Source organism: Cuculus canorus, chromosome 4 (assembly GCF_017976375.1).
Source record: "Cuculus canorus isolate bCucCan1 chromosome 4, bCucCan1.pri, whole genome shotgun sequence".
NCBI classification, from domain to species: Eukaryota; Metazoa; Chordata; class Aves; order Cuculiformes; family Cuculidae; genus Cuculus; species Cuculus canorus.
The window spans coordinates 17678947-17698295 of record NC_071404.1 but is presented as its reverse complement, the minus strand read 5'-3'; the positions used below and the strand labels follow the sequence as shown (position 1 = coordinate 17698295).

The window sequence follows — 19349 nt, the reverse complement described above, 5'->3', positions numbered from 1 at the left end:
GCAGCCGTACAAGGCCTTGGCAAAATTCAAGTACGGCAGAGCGTGGTAACATTATAAATTATAAAATTTAAATCAGTAACATAGACTTAAATTTTAAAGGCCAAATTAAAAGAATATATTGTGACTACAAAATATGCGTACAGGTAACTGATTGCATTTTTTATGTTTTGAGTATACAGGCTACAACGGTGTAGAGAATACTTGCCATGGTAATATCCAGAATCTCAATGGATCATATTCAGCATGCTTTCATTTCCTGACAAGTTTTGGATTGTGTATTGTAACTGCAAAGGTTTATGCTTAAGATCAAATTCTTATAAACAATGAAGAATGAGTGAGAAACATGAGATAAAAGACACTGGAAAAACCTGTGTAGGAAATATTATTTTCCAACATACATTTCTTTCTGCTATCATTTGGGACTTGGTGTTAAAATCACTGAATGAATAAACCAGAGTGGCACTGCATGTTCTGTTGTAAGGCAAAACTTTAGTTCAAAGCAACAAGGTAAACACAGTGTAGGTTTTGGTAGGAACTTGGCTTAGTTATATGATAAAGACCTAAGTACAAGATCCAAATTACTGCCAAATTATTCTTACCTTGGCACCTGGCACAGAATTTCACCAGGCATCATTCCCTTTCACACCAGTTCTCCTATGTATGTGTCCATCACTTATTCTGCTTAATATGTAATGTCTATGCCATGCGGGATCCAAATATAAATCTGTAAGCCCTAATTTCCAGAGGTATAACTATATTTCTGCCATTGACTTCCCCATTCACTCATCTCTCTCTTACCTTCTCCACTGGTAAAACGGTGAGAGAGACCCATATGCAGGAAGTTGCACACTTTTGTGGTAGTGCTAATCACCATGGTCTCTATGAATGTTTAGAAAGTGCTTTGAAGATGAAAATCGCAAAAGAAGTGCAAGGGATGATTATTATAAGTTAATGAATATATTTCAACATGTATTTGATTGCCAGGTAATTCAGAAGGGAATCACCAACCCTCCCCTCTCTTCGATAAAGAAAAGTTGACAGTCAGCTAGTTGCTAATTAGCACTCAACTGAAATGCCTCCAAAGCTGAGTGCTCCCAGTTGAGTCCTTTAAAAAGTAAGCTTTCAACTAATTGAAATATGCTGAAAGTTGAGCAGTAGGTGAGGTGTGTAACAGGTAATTCAGTATGATGGAGGTGGGAATGTAGAAGGAATAGTAAGTTTTTCCAGGTAGGAACTAGAACTTTTAGCAGCAACTCTAGCCAAGATGAGAGGCTCTTTTTCATATTCACACATTTGTTCCCTTTCTGAGGCCCAGTTTGTAATCTGTCACAGGCAGGTTATGCAGCCATATATTTGTGAGGGCAATTGAGGGAGGAATTATTGCTTAAGGATTGTGTTGAACTCCAGTGTTGTTTATTTCTTACTATATTGAGAGGTGGTTATAATGATTCTTGCTTTGGTCTGGGATAGACTTAAAACTATTTGAACACATTGCTTAATATGTTAGAGCTGAGTGACTGTGCCACCTGCATTTAATTCAAGTTTTGCTCATCTGTAGGGGAAACCAGCGTATCAGAAAGCAGCTCAGACTCTTCAGATATTTACCTCTCTGCTGGTCTATCTGATTGTTTTCTGGAGTGTCAGTCTCTCGGACCACAGTCTGCTTCTACAGCCTCCTCCCACATTTCTTCGGATTTTTGTTTTCTGTGTCTCCCAAGGCTATAAACTGCAGTACGTCTTCTTTGCTGCTGAAGGCTGTTTTCTCCTTAGCCACTGGGAGATGGCTGCAAGAGGCAAGTGACAGGAATTTTATCCCTTTCTTTTCCCTGCTTCCCCACTCTGGATTCACCATCCTCAGCATCAGCTCTACAAGTAAAGAGGAAAACACACTTAGCTAAACTTGTTGAGCACTTTGGGTGAGGAATCTCAGTTGCTTCAAATAGCATGTATCAGCATCAGCCTCCAGTGATAATCCACCTCAAACTTCAGCAGCTTATGAGGGGTGAGGAGTGACACACGACACCACAGGTATGGATGATATGATGGAAAATAGGATATACAGAGTGGACGTTGAAATAACAAGACAGAAGTGTTCTTGAAGCTGCTGGATTCTGGAGAGCAGCCTTTGTGGTGTCCTCAGAGAAGCAGCAAAACCAAGTTATATAAAATCTCTTTGGCAGTTTACTAGTCTGGAAGATGATGTAGTTCTGTCAACGGGCAGGTGTTCTTTGGTATCCTAAAGCTATTGCAGCCCAGGGAGGCTCACCCTCAAGCTCTCATCCCAGCACCTCTGGAGCTATTTGCCTTGACAAGAGTTCTCTCTGGCATGGTCACAATACACTTTGTAGTTACACTGCACAGGTGTGGTGCAGGGTAGATGGAGGCCTCCCAAGTATACTGTCCACTCTGGGTGCCACAGCACAGCAAGGAGCAAAATGAAGCCTCTAGTACTTAAAGCGTAAGTCCTTTTTGAGCTGAAAAGGCAGACTCAGCTGCTGAGAGCTCCTCCAGACCAGTATCCCCCATGCATTAGGCAGAAAGGGAGGACACTTAAAAGACACTGAACACTGTTTTCTCATAGCTTAATCAGAGAGATTATAAGTCAGTTTGTCTGCTATATCTTGGCATGTTTACAGGGCTCGTGACTGTAACACCAAGATACGATTTGCACTGCTTTGGGTTTGTCTCATGTTTTCTTCCCCAGCTCCGTCTGCTGCAGGTGCTGTGCATCTACTGTATGGGTAAAACAGACAGTCTGTGTGGTCAGAGACGGGCAGGCTCCTCAAAGACAGCATTCAACTGATCACTCATAAAGTTACAAGGCAAAATCTAATATCCATTTTGATTGCAGACAAAGACATTGTGTACTCTGCAGAACTAAAAAAAAATTTAAAATCCCTTTTGTGTTATTATTTATTCAGAGGTACTTCTAGCATCACTGGTGAGTGCTGGAGCTGTAACTCCAATATACTAGCATTAAAAAGGTGAAGAGAATTCTTAGAATTGTCATATTTATAGAATTATCCTTATATGTAATTTATGCAGGGTAGATTTGAGTTTGCAAAACGCTTGAAGCATGTAAAAGATGTGAATCTTTCTTGTTCCACTGGCAACTCTGAAACAGAGTAGTTTTGATGGGCCCCACTAACAGATTTTTAAAAACTTTCCTGATAGAAATAATCATGCCAATTCTTAGTGAGAGAAAAGGACAATTATCCCAACAAAAAAAAGTAGCCTACATGGAAAAAGCCTGGGAGTCTGTACTGAGACTAGCAAATATTTTAAACAATGGATTCAACAGATTTGTTTAGCATTCTGTCCACAAATTGTCTGTGAAAGGACAGTGTTTTCTGGAATATGTTTTTTATTTCAATATATTAATATTTAATGCAAACATATTACCGCTTTTAGTTTTCTTATAAATTGCAAGCATCTGGTACAGTCTAGTCTATAGCTGTATTCAGCTCTGCAACCTGTCAAAGATCTGTGTTTGAGCTCAGCAACTGAGCGTATATTACAGATGATGGGGCTTTGCTGGTGGTTCTTCATTGTGCATCCCAACTTTTGATAAGAAAATTTAATTCAGTCACTCATGAGCATCCATGGGAAGATAGTTTTTTTCTTCTACCTGCAATCACTCCATCAAAAATCTTCTATGCTATCTGGCTTTCGTATAAATGAAGGACAGTTTGAAAAGGCAGCTTTGGGTTTTTTTAATCAAGAAATTAATGTTTACTTGAGTACTCTCAAGAAATCTCATTTCAAGAACCTCTTGTTTTTAGCTCTTCACTTGCTCTGTACCTTTAACTAAGATCAGTCTCTCCTTTCCTGTCTTTTCAACAGCCACAAACCACCTTAAATCTATCCCTATAAACCTGATTACTGACAGAGACTGAACAGTCAATGCATACCAGGGATAAATACAGCAATTATACCTATTTAGAGCTGTATCTCTCTTCTGCATTATTATTATTGTTATTATTACTATTATTACTAAGGGGTTATTAAAAATAGTGCAGCCTTCAGAGCTGCTTCGATTGTCAGCTTGGCCAATCGAGGACTGCCGTGGCGGTGCACACGCGGTGCTGTGTCACCGGGCTGTCAGTGCTGCGTGGTCGGGGTGGCAGTGGGCAGGCTGGGTGCTCTGCCACTGCAGTCCGCCTGAGAGCCCCTCTGCAGGGGCTACAGTAATAGTCACAACCAGAAGGCAGCACCCAACTGGGTGTGAGAGCATAAGAAGCAGAGACAGACAAATAAAATGCTCTGGTTCATCCATTCCCACTCCCTGCTTGTGTCCTGGAGGAAGTTTTGCTGTTGGTTTTTAGTCCTTCTGTCATAAGAACATCTCGACTGACTGTAGGCACTATGGGTTTCGTGCCGGTGGGCGCAGAGGAAGGGGACCCACTCTCTCCTGCTCCACCGAATCCACGGTTTCCCCTGAAATAAAGGGGAACTGCCCTCTGGAGCAGTCAAGAGCGGAGTCTTTGACTTAGATGGGTCCTTCTGTTTCTGCCCAGGAGGGGGCAATCCGGCACCCAGACATCAGCCGGCTCATTGCACCGAGTCTTGAGGCTCCGTGGGGCACCGGGGGCCGGTGTGGGTAGTGCCTGGCCAGAAGGACACGGAACAGGGCTCTGCCTCCGCTGCTGGCACACTTCTACCCATCTCCCCTTCAGTTCGGAATCACAGGCCCATGTCCTGGTGCCTCTCTGCTCTGGTCCGTCACCTCCGCTAACACCCGGGGGCAGCCCCCAGGGCTGGGGCCAGCTGAGCCTGGGTGGGTGATGCAGAGGTTTGAGGACTGGGTGACCCATGTGGTCTCACAGTCCTTCCTTCCTGGGCTCTGAAGGGTGGGGAAAGGTGCTCTGCTTCAAGACATGTTGGGATTCACACGTGTATGCCGTGTAAATGCAACTTGGCACACTGTTGTCTCATCTGCCTGCATGCATTCACAGGCACAGGGATATACTTGGTTTTAGATTTGGGAAGACTAAGTAGTCTCATCCTTTTGTCTTCCTCCACCTCTTTTCTCCTCTGCTCACATTAAATTCATTATCCAGACTAAGGAATTTATTGATTGTCCTAAGTCTTGTGCCAGTGTTTGCCTTTGACCCCAGAACTGCTTTGAGTCGCAGTGTGATGCTGGTGGTGCTGGTGGTGCAGGGGTTTGGAGCACCCTGGGCGGCAGGGCTGGCTGCACACCCCCTAATCATCACTCTTGGAGAGCATATGGAACTTTAAAGGCAGCAGATCCAAGTGGGAATCGAGATGACACTGTCAGGATCCCTGTAACTTTATTTTCCTTTGATTCTGCCTTCTGTTTTACTGTTCCGCACATCACACTGATATAGATGAAAACAGCAACTGGAAGTGCTGCCGGAGCCTGTAATTAGCAGGTTCCTACCCTGGGACTCAGTTCTTGCTGGTGGGCTCTAGGTGTGCGATAATTTGCCAGTTAATCAATGGGAATTATTAAAATATTACTGCATACTTTTGCTTTGCACTACACCCATACACAGAAGCTCTTATATGGGGTGTGAGGGGAGTATTGCGGCTTCCCAACCATGAAAGCAAATCTTACTGCTTGTTCACTTTCAGTACTCCGAGTTTGTATTTCTTTATTTTTAAAGCCACCTCTTCCTTTCTCCCCACCAAAATAAATAAATAAATAAAAAATATTATCACCATGTTTAGTTTCTTGAAACAGTGAATTTTAGCCTGGTCAAAAAGTACTTAAAACAGATATAGTTTTAAAGCTATGCAAAATTCCACCATTTTAATTACAAAAAGCAGCGTGTCCCTTCTTGGCTGAATGTTTTACTTTGGACTTGCTTTGTAAACAAAGTAAAATCCACAGTCTAGTGGGTCGATTTTCTTTTTTTTTTTTTTTTTAATTTAAGTAGGTGATACTTCAGCCATAAAATTGTGTGTATTAGTGCTGTAAATCTGTTATTTTTCTAGTTGTTTTCATTTTAGGCTTTAAGGTAGCCTTGCTGTAAGAGTACAAGGTAGACGTAGGGAAGTTTTCTCCTAGGTATGTACCCATTTTAGAAGCTTCTTGTAGAAGAAGCTGGTAGACCAGTGTCAATGTTAGCGCAGCACTATTGAGCCAAACATTGTACATGCTATTTATGAACTCAGCACCTCCTGTGATGATACTGGAGCAACAATCTAGCATTGCTACATAGCTGAGAAGCATTTAAAGAGAGAAGTGAAATACCCCATGTATTATCTGTTGGCTTTCTCTTTAGTGACAGAAGCTGTGAAAGTCCACAAAACAGCTCAATATGTCAGTTTTTATGGTAACTCTTATTCCATAAGAGCATACAGAAACAGTTTTGCTAAACAGAGACTGGTACATCAAGTTAATGATCCCAATCAGTGGTCAGCAGAATCCAATGACAAACTTTTGTGTCTTATCCTGAAAAGAGAACTCAGATTTTCCAGATTAAGACAAATGCCAGTGAAAAGTAGAATTTTTCAAATTTCTCTTGAGGTATTCCTACATTCAGTCATATCTGAATTAATTTTTTGGCAGCGGGTGAAGCCATATCATGCTTAGATATTTTTCGAGATTATTGCATGAATTTAGAGAACGTAATGGGGCGTGCCTTAATTTCCCCATCCATGAAATGGGCGATCCCGCAGCGTTCCTGCGAAGCACCCTGGCTGAGAACTGCTGTGGCTGCAGCTGATTGTTATTCTCCTAATCATGTTAGTTAACTAAATCTGCTCCTAGAGTGGTTCCATTTGCTTGAATGAATTTACATGAGAGATTAATTTAGTGCTGTTTATTGTTGGTTTTACATTTATTCTGTACTGTAAATAATGCCTGATACTTTACAGCTGTGTATAAAACCACAGCCTGTGCTTCAAGGGTGGGTTTTTTGGTACAGGTAACTGGGAGGCTCTCCTCTCAAACCTTGCCCTTTCCCTGGCACTGGACGAGCCCATTTTGTTTCCTCTCTATTTTTGAGGACTTTTCGTTCACGTGGTATCTGCTCCCAGCACTTTCCCGAGAGTACGGTTCAACAGATAAAGTTCATCCTTCACCTCCGAAGGGCGACTGCCTCCCCTCCTCCCTCGGACAGACCCTCTCCCCCCAGTTTTAGGTGTCTTTGCTGTGCAGCCTCCTCCGGCCGCTCCCGGATTTGTGCACAAGAATGATCCTGCACGCAGGGAGCTGCTCCCTACCTAGCTGGCGCCACCTTTAAGCCGGATAGCCGCTCGCCAACCGATCCGTTTGTTTATTCCTAACCCCAGCGGCTATTCGGGGGGTCTCCTTCTCCCACCCGGCTCTTTGTGTTTCTCCATTTCCCCGGGAGGTTTCCGTTCCCAGCATCTGCCCGCTCTCTATTGTGCGGGGATGCTTTCTTTGTGCAGGCTCCCGGCCATCCCGCCGCGGGGGCAGCGGAGATCCCCCCCAGTCGCTCCCTCCTCTCTCTCCCGTCCCCCCAAACTGTTGCTGCGGACCCCCTCAGCCCGGCAGGAGCGCTCGGAGCGGGCAGAGCTCGCCGGGGGCAGCCCCCGCTGCAAAGAGCCGGGCACGGCCGTGGCCTGTGTTTATGTATTTTGTAGTAATCACATTTCTGACATTGCCCCGGCGTGCTCCTCGCAGAGGGTGATTGGCTCAGGCAGCTTTTAAACCACCTATATGCTAACAAGCCTTGCTGCCAGGTTCCTGAGGGGTCCTGGCTGGGAAAAATTAAACCCAAACCTCAGACCTCTGTCAGGCAGAGAGGAAAATTATATTTTTTTGAACTGGCCCGCAGCGCGGACAGGAAATGACCCCTCCAGAAACTGCTGCTTTAAAAAGGAGCGGCGGTGCCTGAAGCTCCTCTCTCTCTCCGGAGCCCGAGCGCTCCCCCCCCTTCCCGCCCGTCTCCGCTATAGAGGCTCCCACGGCAGTTCCCAGCCAGTGCGGGCAGCCTGGATGTGTGTGTGTGTGCGCGCTGCTACTTTGTACTGTGAAGAACACACAGCCCATGTGCTCTGTATGGATGTTGATGATACTCTGTGTAGCTTGAATCTCTGCAAGCAGGCAAGATGTCCAGCACACCACATGACCCTTTCTATTCTTCTCCTTTTGGCCCATTTTATAGGAGACACACACCATACATGGTGCAACCAGAGTACCGAATATATGAAATGAACAAGAGGCTGCAGTCGCGGACAGAGGTAAGTCCCTCAGCCTTGTTTTCCTGTGCATGGACCGTGCTAGGTTTCAGCCCGAATTCCAGCTGAAGCGTCCCATTAGGCAGTACAGTATATGCAGGCATGAACCCTAATTAATTTAGTAGTTTAATTGGGTAATCCCTCATTACGTTTCCATGCAGAGCAACTCTTTGAGGAGATACCGGCTTAGGCTGAAATATTGAAATTACAGTGCTGCACTTCGGAATCGGTTATAATGCTGGTGTCAGGGAATTTCTTTGCCTTAGTGTGTTGTTTGCTCGGGGTCTGTCCTGCTGGCGTTTGCAGCTATAATATTGCAAGGTATCGCTTGAGCTTTTGCACAAAACTAATTCAGAAATGTTGCATTTTGAGGGGAAGAGATGGACCGTTCTCTGGTTTTGTTTTGTAAACTCATTAAAATGAAAAATAAATGATAACAGAAAACAGGAGCGAGTTTTAAAAACTTATTCCTAGGCTGCGCTTAAAGAACACATGTTCAAGACAGCCGACAAGAGAAATTAATGCTTACATTTAGAACACAGTCGCTTTTAGTGAGAGAGATGATCGGTTCACTACTTTATCATATAGCTGTCAAAAGTACCCGGTTAACGTAAACTACATGTACTGTTGGTTATTCTTTGTACAATGTTAGTGGTTAACACACCCTGGCTTCTACAACCAGATCAGCCATCACAAAGAATATGCTGAATGGGAAGGGGAAATAATTTTGTCACTTATAGGAAAAAAAAAATAGTGGAGTCTGTTGTTATTTACATGGTTAAGTAAAGCACGCTTCTTACTTTGCTAAAGTGAAAAGTGTGTGGACTGAGTCAAGCTGCATTTCTGCCCATGTGTCTGTGTTTGTGCTGCAAACATTCTTGGTGCTGCATTTTTTCATAGTAGTTTATTCGTGGTGCCCTGAAAACACTTTTTAAAGAGTATTGATCTTTTGCAATGAACACCTTCACATAGAGGTAAATTTCTGCCAAATGCATGCTATTAAATACGGTAAAGGATATCTGACTGATCCGTTTGTTGTATTATAATTCTTTAAGAGAACATGAGCTTATCATAAAATAAACCAAACATGCCTGAATTGTCAGCTAAGCCATGGAAAATCTATGACGTTTAATGTATATGGTACAGCTAACAAGATGTGACCTGCTTTCTGATTGGGTGATGGCTACGGGGTAACTGCTTTTCTAACACTGTTATCACTGCTAGTCTTAAAACATTTCTGTGGAGTAATTGGTAAATACACTTCGAGCTGGCTAAAAACTCTAGGCAGCTCACTGGTCCCAAAATCATGGCAACTGTTTGTCAGTTTTGCCCCAAGTTGGTCGTCGGAAAGGATCATTGTCTTTTGGGTAGAATGAGGAGGTTTGGGGCTTTATTCGCTACTCTTGTTTGTCAGTGTCTTGTTACTCAGTTCCTTACATTCCTGTACACACTAATGTGATAATTTCTAGACTTTTTCAAGTTAATTTTCAAGGAATCATTAAGTGATTCCTTCAGGTTTTCATTCACAAGCTGTTCTGAAAAGCTGTCAGCACTAATTTAGCCTTTTCAAGTATTATTTTTGTGGTACTTCTAATAATTGACCAGTTTCTCATTGCAGCTCCATTTCAAATGTTGCCTTAGGAAAGTTTTTGAGGCGCTTGGGAAAGAACTTCCTCCTCCTGTGTTGCTGAGGTGTGCTGAGCTAGACTTCTGCGCATTTAATTGCAGTTTTTGCTGTGCACATTCACGTGGATTGTTGTGGGCAAAAAGCAATAACCTACTCTTCCTCACTAGTACTGCCATAGATTCCAGCAGCTTTTTATTTTGACACACAGAGCTTAGTTAATGAAGGCCCTTATGCTCCAGCATTTCTTTTGTTTGCTTGGAGTAAAAAATACTTTTGCCTTGTGATAGTTCTCTTTTTTAATTTCCGAGCTGTGTGCGCTAAGTGTCATTGTTGGCTGAAATTTATTTTCTAGCTAGCTTCAGCTCATCTAATTTAATCTTTAATTAAAATGCATTCCTTAATAATAAAAAAAAATAGTTTCCTGGGACACTTGCAGTGACTATGCGTGGACAGCCTGCAAAGGGTCATGCTGGGCTTCTGGGGCGGGTTGGGAGTGGAAGTTTCACATTAATTTTACGCACTTCCAAACGTGTTTGGGATTGGTAGCTGAAGGCTTCTGGAGCATGTGTAGCTCGCTCTGAATATTTTGAATCCAGACCACTGGAGCCCTGTATATCATAGAAGGAATGTGCTTGTGCTGTGGGTCATACAGGCTTACTGCATGAACATTTCTCTTTAGGCAGTCTTTGGAATAACGTAGGCACTGGTCTCTGAAGGAGGCTGCTTGTACTCTGTGAGCCCCAGGGGTTAGGTGAGCACAAGCAGAGCAGCTTAAGAGGAAAGGAATTACAAAGAAACTCTCCGAAAGACTAGGGGTAACAAACTGGCAGATTCCACTTGGATCCCACTTCTGGAGAGAGCCAGTGGCAAGTGAGGGTGTGTTAAAAAAAGGGAACCTACAGCTCTGATCCCAAATATATCCTTGGAAAGCCTTTGGGATTTTTCTGTTACCCTACAAAAGAAAAATGTTCTTAATAATCCTTTAGAGCCTGATTCTCTGCTGTCCCTTGTAGCGGAGGAAGTTCCAAGGCAGAGCAAAACATACATAATTTAATTAACTTGTACAGAGGATGGATGGAGAGCCTATGAAGGGACTATGTGTGTGTCATGTCTATCTGTTTTCTCCCCTCCATCTGTACAGTCTGCTTTTATTATGAATTCTTGTAGCTGCTCTCCAGAGCTTGCAGGTAGGTGAGAAGTTATTCAAAGAAAAAAAGCAGTGAGCTGGTAGAGACTATTAGGGAATCCACCAGTAAATGTCATTTCTACTCCTCTCTCAGCAGCAGGGTCTATGGTATGGTGGGGGAGGTAGAAGTGTCCTTAAAGTGGCTCTGCTGTTGGGGTCCCTCCCTAAGAAATCTATGACTTCCGCTGTGGTTTGTGTCAGTGTTGGGTGGAAGGGAAAATAGTAGTTGGTGTGAAGGATGTGCTCAGTGTATTAAGCAGGCCAAATACAAAGTGATAAATAAAGATCATTTAGATGCAGTGTGGCTATTTTGTTCTTGTTTTCTTTTGGAAGGAATGGTAGTCACGAAAGTAGAGAATTAGCAGCTCTAGCCTGTGCTAGATCTGAAAACTTTTGCTCTCCAAACTTCTTTCAACTTTATGGGCTCCTCACGTAGAACCTACAACTGCCTTTTTAAATTCAGGGTCAGTCTTAGGCGAAGAATTCCAATCGCACCCAGGCAGGGGGTGGTTTTATGATGTAAGTACTGGCAGAAGTCCACCATCTAGCTAATTCTTATGTGATCTAAAGTAAATTAGGGAGTCTGAGTTACTAACTGGTGTTACAGGAACACCTTACCTTCCTTAAAAGTTGTTTAAAAAATTCTAATCTGGTAATACATTTTTCTAAATGGAAATTAATACATGCTTTCTTAATAATACTTTGGGAGTGTCTAGTGCCATTTTGTAATGCGTCAACAATCCTGATTTAAAGAATTAAAATGAGCATTTAAGCGTTTAATAATCTATGGCAGATATATAGATAAATCTTACTTCTATCATGGTTGATTAACTTTCTGGTTAAACAAAATGCAGCTGTTTCCTTGCTCTGTGTGTGGTTTTAAGGATTTCATTATCATTCACTCAAACTCAGTTTATCTTAATATTGTTATATCTGTGTTAGTTTAATGTTTCAAGAAAGCAATCCTATTGTGGCAGAATCAGCAGTTTCTAAAGTTCCAAGTAGCAATACATAACATAGGTAAATATTTTCTTGCTTTTTTCATAAAAATTTATGTTTTAAAAAAGTCTCTTTTCCTCTTGGATGTTGTAAATCCTTTTCTGTTCTAATTTTTAATAATTTGAAATTACACTTAAAAGAAAACAAAAGGTGATTATATCTTGTATATAATTATTTTCCGCTAAGATTACAGCGCGCTGTGGATAGATCACTTAGAGTTGTTGACAGTTTAAAGTTTGAGGCATTGCTTTATTGCCATTAATCAAATCTTTCACCTGTTTATTTAGTCACCTATATTGTTAGAACTTTTGCACAATATATTCACCTGTATCTCTTTCTGTCACTTAAAAAGATTATGCTTTACATCATCATTGTATGCAAAACACAGCTTTCCTTCTGGCTAAGACAGCAGTGTTTTAAGAGTGACTAGAGCAATTGATTAGTATTTGTTTTGAAGACAATCAGCTTAATCAAATCATATTAAACTCCTATTAAGCTATATAGTGAATTTAACAGAAGTAGAGATTTCATGATGGAAGAAAATGTAAAGAAAACTAAAAAGAAAATAGAGGAGAATGTTATGGTTGTTTAAAAGCTGCTAAGTCAACTGGAAGCTTACACAGATATTCATACTCACCTAAATATTTAAAGCAAATCAAAGCAAAACAAAATTTCAGTGGTTGAATGGAAGTCTCTTATTTTACTTCCTCACATTGCTATCAGATGAAATAATCTTTTCTTCTTCTTCTTCCTGATGCATTTTTAGTAGATTAGTCATAAAAATCTATGTTGTGACATCACATTTGTTCACATAGCAACTTAGTATCACAAACAGATCTCTCATATTGTGTACATAAGTCTTGAGTTTGTCCAATGATTTTGTTTTGTTGAGGGGAAAACATAGAAACTTCTGTCTTGAAATATTTTTAAGGAAATATTCTTTCACCCACAAATATACTAATACTGAGCAATTCTAGAAACACGATTAAAGGATTTTAAGAATGCTTATAAACAGTGCTTTGCTGAAACGAATAGGTCATTTTTAAAAGAAAATCCATGAACTTATTTAGTTAAACACTGATTTCAGAATGGATTCAAGGCTCTTTTCACTGATTGTCTTTTATTTCATCCCTTTAAAATATTTCAGTTGCAGCTGTTTTCAATTAAAATTGTTACAAACTAACAATTCTTACAAAGGGGGGGGGGGAGGCTACTTCCTTTCCGTGCTGATCCTTAGCTAATAATCAGGGATGTCTTGCTGCTTTGCCCCCTCTCCACCCCCCAAGTTATAACACAGAATGTAAACTGCACATTTACGGAACAGGGAGCTTTTGGGGGCAGGGGCTGGTGAAGGTAGAGAAAAGAGTCAGTGTGAAAGTGTAAAACTGGATCTTGTCTGCAAATCTCTGATGCTCACTAGATCATTTTCTATAAAGAAATCTTTTCAACCCTTCTTTTTTCTTTTTCATTCTTTACTCTTTGAAACATAAATTCACTTGAAAAAACCCTTGAACTCAGTCTTTCTCTGATGTAAACAAGATTTCCTATGCAGATCCAGTCTCAAAAATAGAAGCTTCTGGATGGTGAGAAGGAACAAAACAGAGATCCTAACAAGGTCCCAGTCCTGTGTTCTTTTTTAAGCTGGAGTTCTGCCTGCAGTAGGATTGCAAGATCAGATAAAAATTAAATCATTTGTTTTTGGTGTATACACTTTCTTTGTTTACAGAAAAAGAGTATGGGTAGATTGCTAAACTCATTGCAATATTTTTAGTTGGACTCCTCATTTCAAATGGTATTTTTTATGTATCATTTTGCCAAAAGTTGCATATCTGCTGTAAACAGGCATTCCAACTGTGCCGATACTTTGTTCGTTCTTTTCCTCCCCGAGAATAGCTTTCTTTCCTGCACTGTACTGTGTAAACAGGCCAGCATATATCCTCAGTTTTTCTGAGTGCTTTTTTAAAAAAGTTGTTTTGAAGCTCCTTGAAGCCTCAGAGGGGTTATCCTGGAGGAACGAGGTTGCCCCAAAGTGTCTGATGATTAGTCTCCAGAAAAGACTGTGATAGGGCAGGACAGGTTGGCCAGGTCTCAAGGGACTTATTTATTAGACAGAAATAACAGTGAAAGAAATCTCTCCAAACCTAGGGGAAATCTTCTCCATAGGTTTTTGTCTGTCTTTTCCCCAACACATTCTTTCTGTGTTTGGTTACTATTAGAAGTTAAGAGACAAAGTACTTTATGGTCAGAATACTGTTTCCATTTCTCTTACCTTGTGGTGGACAGCCATATCCTTCTAAACTAGGGCCTGTAAATTACTGATCTAAGCCAAACAGTACATTTGCTACTCCTGAGATAACGGGATCAACTGGAACCACCTGTGGACCTTAAGCCTCAGTATGAAAACAGTTGATGATTCTGAAGACAACTGTAGCAGTTTTCTGCCTTTTGAGGCTAGTGAAAACTCACTGGCCTGGAAAAATGAAGCCTCTGAAGAACTAAACGTGACCTAGGACTTCGTAGCTTTCTAAGCCTGTCACCTCTTCAGGACTCAAGAGTGTCGATTGTGTAGAGTCTTTGCAAGACCCGTAAGCTTTATAGTAGCAGTCTGTCCTCTCCATGAGACTTAAGTTGCCCTGGCACCACCTTGCTGTTTAAATACAGCATTGTCAAGGAGACATCATGATGAAGCTCTTGGCTGAGGTGGTGTGTTCTGTCTGCATCATACAGACTTGAAGCATGAAACTTGGGTGTAGCAGACATCTTATTTATGAATAATTCTGGTAACTGTAGCCAAAATATAAGTAGCAAACTAGAACTTCTTCCTAAGATCTTTCTGTTGTCAATATTCACATCCAGGTACCGGGCCAGGGTAGAGTCACAAACTCACAACTGACATTAGAAAGCTGTAACTTTTTGTAGGTATCTAAATGTACTTAAAATCTACCGCCTGGTTACCTGCAAACTATATAGATCTTTGCATCCTTCCAAGCAACTAATGAACTCAAACATTGCTGTACTATCTATCACGTGATCTGCAATACCTGCTAATAACCATCTTTCCTGATTCTAAGCGACAGAGTCGGCTTGCCAAGCCTAGGTAGCTGAGCAGACAGATTCAAATCTGTCTGTACCATTTGTGTATGTGTTGAAAAAGGGAAGAGGGAAATCTAATCCCTGGATATAGTTTTTCCATCACTTAGTCACGTACATCAGATTCAATATCTGTCCAGATCATGTCCATTTTACACAACTTCTAGCTGCAGACTAAAGCATCCTTCATGATCCAGAAGAATTGCATGGACTAGTTGGACAACCTAATCTGTTGCCTTCAGAAGGCAAGTGAAACACTGTTTATATAAAAGTGATCATATGTGCAACCCCATGATTAAGGCAGACCCAAGAACAGACCTAATCATAGATCCACTGTACTTATTATTCAAAAACTAAACACTTGGAAAAAACAACTGTGCCTGTTTGAATATTGCAATCTTATATCACCTGTGTGGGCAGTGGACTGTTTTTACTTCTCTTTTGGACTTGCAAAGATTTGGCTTTTCTAAATACATTTTTATTAGATTATCTCCTAAAGTATTAAATTGAGAAAATTGACTTCCATTACATTGTGCATTTAAGTTATTTCATGTCCAGTTGTGTAGTCATTAGCAGAAGACTGTATCCAATAAAGAGTTGCCGTCTGTCCTAGAGCAGGTTACAAAGAGATTTCTGAACTATTAATGACCACATAATACAAAATAAAAAGAAAAAAATCCTCAGAAAACAATAAACTTTTTTTGTTTACTGTTGTTTTACCTGAAGCACCCTTAGAATGCTTCATCACTGAGGAAGGTAGTCAGCAGCACCAGCATTCCTAACCATCTCCTCTTTTACGGACAGGCTAGAGATCCTCCAGGTTGTGATTGGCAAGGCAGGCATGAAACCTGCTTTGCCACTAGGCTTGCATCTAGCATAGTATTTTACAGTTGGAAGAAGGGAATATGAAATGTTTTGCATCTAGAATGCTGTTTTCTTCATGCAGTTTATTAAAGTCTCATTTGTGGAGGCAGTAGAGGAAGGACTTGCAACTGTCTGTTTTACTCTGTCCTTTAGACTAGACATATGGAGGAATTTCTTCACTGTGAGAGTGGTGAGGCATTGGAACAGGTTGCCCAGGGAGGTTGTGGATGCCCCATCCCTGGCGATGTTCAAGGCCAGGCTGGATGGGGCCTTGGGCAGCCTGACCTAGTGGGACATGTCCCTGCCCATAGCAGGGGCATTGGAACTGGATGATCTTTAAGGTCCCTTCCAATCCGAGTTATTCTGTGACTCATACTCTGATACTAACTCACCCTTTCAGTTGGTCTTTGTCTTCCTTAATTCTTGTATCCATTTTAAGTACCAAAAATGTTTCCATGTTACTCCATTTCACATCAGGATAATGTTATTGTGACTAGAAAGAGTAAGAACTGCTGTGAAATAGTTCCTTTAGAGTAAATGAAATTTCTTCTTGTTGAAGTTGTTCAGCTTCTTGGAGAGGGACACTCTTCCTTTTGGTACTCAGCTAGGATTTCTCTACCTTTCTTCTTTTCCATACGAAGATGTTAAAACATTGACAGGAGATAGATTCTGTAAATGCACTTGCAACAATGCCAATACAATAGCACTATCACTTCTACCTAGTCTTAATCACTGGAGTATCAGTTAACCCTTAGGGTAATTAGCTAATAATGTTGTTGATGTGATTTGAAGTATCATTTTAAGCAATTAGAAGTTCAGGTATAATGTGATGCAATTATGCGTTATATAGCGCATCTATCCATTTTACAGAGCAAAAAATTACCATATGTTTTGTGGGAAGCTTGGCACTTTGCACTGACTGGAGTCCTGCCTGTATTTCCGAACAGCATGCCTGTAAACTATGGTAATAACTCTTTGAAGGCCACACCTATGCATATTGCTGATTATATTAAAAAGCATAGGCCCATTTTAATGAATGTGTTGGCATGAGTAATGGGACATGAAAAGCCAATACACTGGGTAAAGGTTCATTACCTGAGTGCAACAAATACTACACACAAAAATTCTATGACTATTCACTTGTGTTTAGGCACAGCAAATTTGCTGTTATGCTCATGCTCTTTACGTGTTTCTGTGAATGTTAGATCAATGGAGTTTTATTCTTAAAAATAGTTGCAGAATGCAAATTTCAATTTGTTAAGCATTCTGGAAAGAAGTTGCTTATTTTATATGGGCTAAGCTGAGAGGCAGTGTTTTCTGGTCTGAGTTTCCAAAAACCTCACAGACAGAACCAGAACCTCTGATTGTTTTGTAGTGAGGACTGACTGGTGTATGAATGTAAAGCAAATTAATGGCAATGACTGGTGGCAGTAGGGAGAATTACATGTCAGTAAATATGGTGTAAATGCATATTTTTTTTCATGGAACAAAACCCTGCTTACCATACAGTTACTTTAGAAAGATGTAGTAAGAAGGACTTGGTGAAAAAATTCAAAGCTTCCTGGCATTTCAAGCTCTGGCTCTATCTGTACTCATCCAGTCAAGGATGTGAAATATTAACACACAATGTATGACCAGTCACAGCATATATTTTTAGGAGAATACTACATGCTTTCATGCTGCTTGTTGTGAAAGAGGAGCAAAAAATATATCCTAAATTTGAAACAACATCCATTCAAATAAGTTATTAATTTCTAGCAACTCTGTGCAAAACAAAGTGGAATTAATGAAATTTATTATTTGATGTGAATGATTAGCTCAGCTCTTTTCAATACCTCTTAACACTCTGTCAGGGTTAAAAATTCCAAGTAAAAAGATAGGTAAAGATGCTAGCACGTCAAGTACATCTCTTCTCTGACTATGCACTAATATTATTTAACAGCCACATCAAAAGCATCCTGAAGCAACTGAGTTACACCTTGACTGATTGTTTCATCCAAAGGGCCACACTCCTAAATAAGCAGGGTAGCAGGGAATTCTTCCTACGGTGTGGTGATAGCATTAGTATATAACCTGAAGCCAAAACCTGCATGTCTAGACTGACAAGAATCCTACTGATTGAGCCACTGTGACACTTTGTGGCTTATGAAGCAGCACAAGTGTCTTTTGAAAACTAACAGATAAAATCCAGAGGTTAATGGGTGTTGATAAATGCCCTCTCATATGACTATCAACAGAAATTTCTTTGCTGATGACTTTACTACCTTTTCAAGATACAGTTAGATTAAGTGGTAGTGTGCTTATTTCTGTTTCTGGTCCTTATATTATGTATTTTACTGTGAAGTGTCATAAGGTGGGGCATCCTTTTACGAAGTCTGAGCTGCTGCTTTTATCTCCAGTGCTCTGGTGTTTGCTCATCATTCAGATTACATAAAGAAGCACTGTTTTGGCTGCAATACAGAGTAAATATTTTATTTGCAACCATTAATTTGGTTAACCAAAAGAATGTTTGAAGAGGGTAAAGTATGTTTTGGTGCTGAGTATGTTCAATGAGTAGCAGAATTAAAAGTAACTAAGATGTGGTAAGCATTTGGCAATGGGCATGCAAGTCCATAAACTCCTGAATTTGGGGTTGAGTAGATCAGTGTTTCAGCTGTGGTTAAGTCATTAACTACAATGAAGCTTTGTTCTATTGAGAAATTATCAATAAACTTAAAACTGGGCCAATAATGCATGAAGTACAGAAGGAACTCTGCATCTGTAAAGGCTCAGGACCTCAGAGTACCTGACACTAGTCTCTTTATTGTCATTTGTTATGTCTTCAAACAGACGTGTCCATGTTTTCTTCCACGATTATCCTAAGCATTCGAAAGGAGTTTCCCATAAACTCATACATAATGTCCTGTTACACTTTCCTTGGTTCTGATACTTTCAAAAAGCTGGTAATAACTGAGCTGAAAAGATTGCCTTCTGTTGACAGATACTAACTTATTGCTGAATACACCCAGCTTACAATGCAAGGCGTCTGCATTCCTCTATTGTCCGTTATCTTTGGGTACATCCACAGTGTTGTCACTTAACATAATACGTGGACATACATTGAACTTGCTGGTATGGAAAGTAGTAACAGCACAGGACTCAGGGCATGCAACCTTATTTCATGCTAAGCTTTATGTTCTTAAAGTCGTGCTCATTCACAACTCTGCCTTCATGATGTGTACCACTATATTAAATATAAGATTCTTGGGGTTGGGACCACCTTCTCTGTTCTTGCACAGTGCTTGTACAGTGGGGTTCTGGTCTGCGTCTGCAGTTTATTTTTAATACTGTGCTGTGTATTGTAACTAATAAAGGTCTAAAAGTAGATAGTAATATTTAAAATACTTTCAAAACCAAACCTAAATATAC

General features: G+C 40.7%; 1 protein-coding gene across 11 annotated transcripts in view; it reads left to right on the top strand.

The window, feature by feature from the left end:
- The first annotated feature begins 7734 nt into the window (after nt 1–7734).
- Nucleotides 7735–19349, top strand: part of LDB2 (LIM domain binding 2) — a 215142-nt gene continuing 203527 nt past the window's right edge. For 2 of the 11 annotated variants that reach the window (XM_054065807.1, XM_054065806.1), the window contains exon 1: nt 7739–8178. In XM_054065807.1, the coding sequence (XP_053921782.1) occupies nt 8047–8178 (132 nt within the window). In that variant the 5' untranslated portion in view covers nt 7739–8046. Of the gene's footprint in view, nt 8179–19349 lie in introns of all 11 variants that reach the window. The other 9 variants (XM_054065809.1, XM_054065810.1, XM_054065805.1 and 6 more) reach the window with 8 other exon arrangements.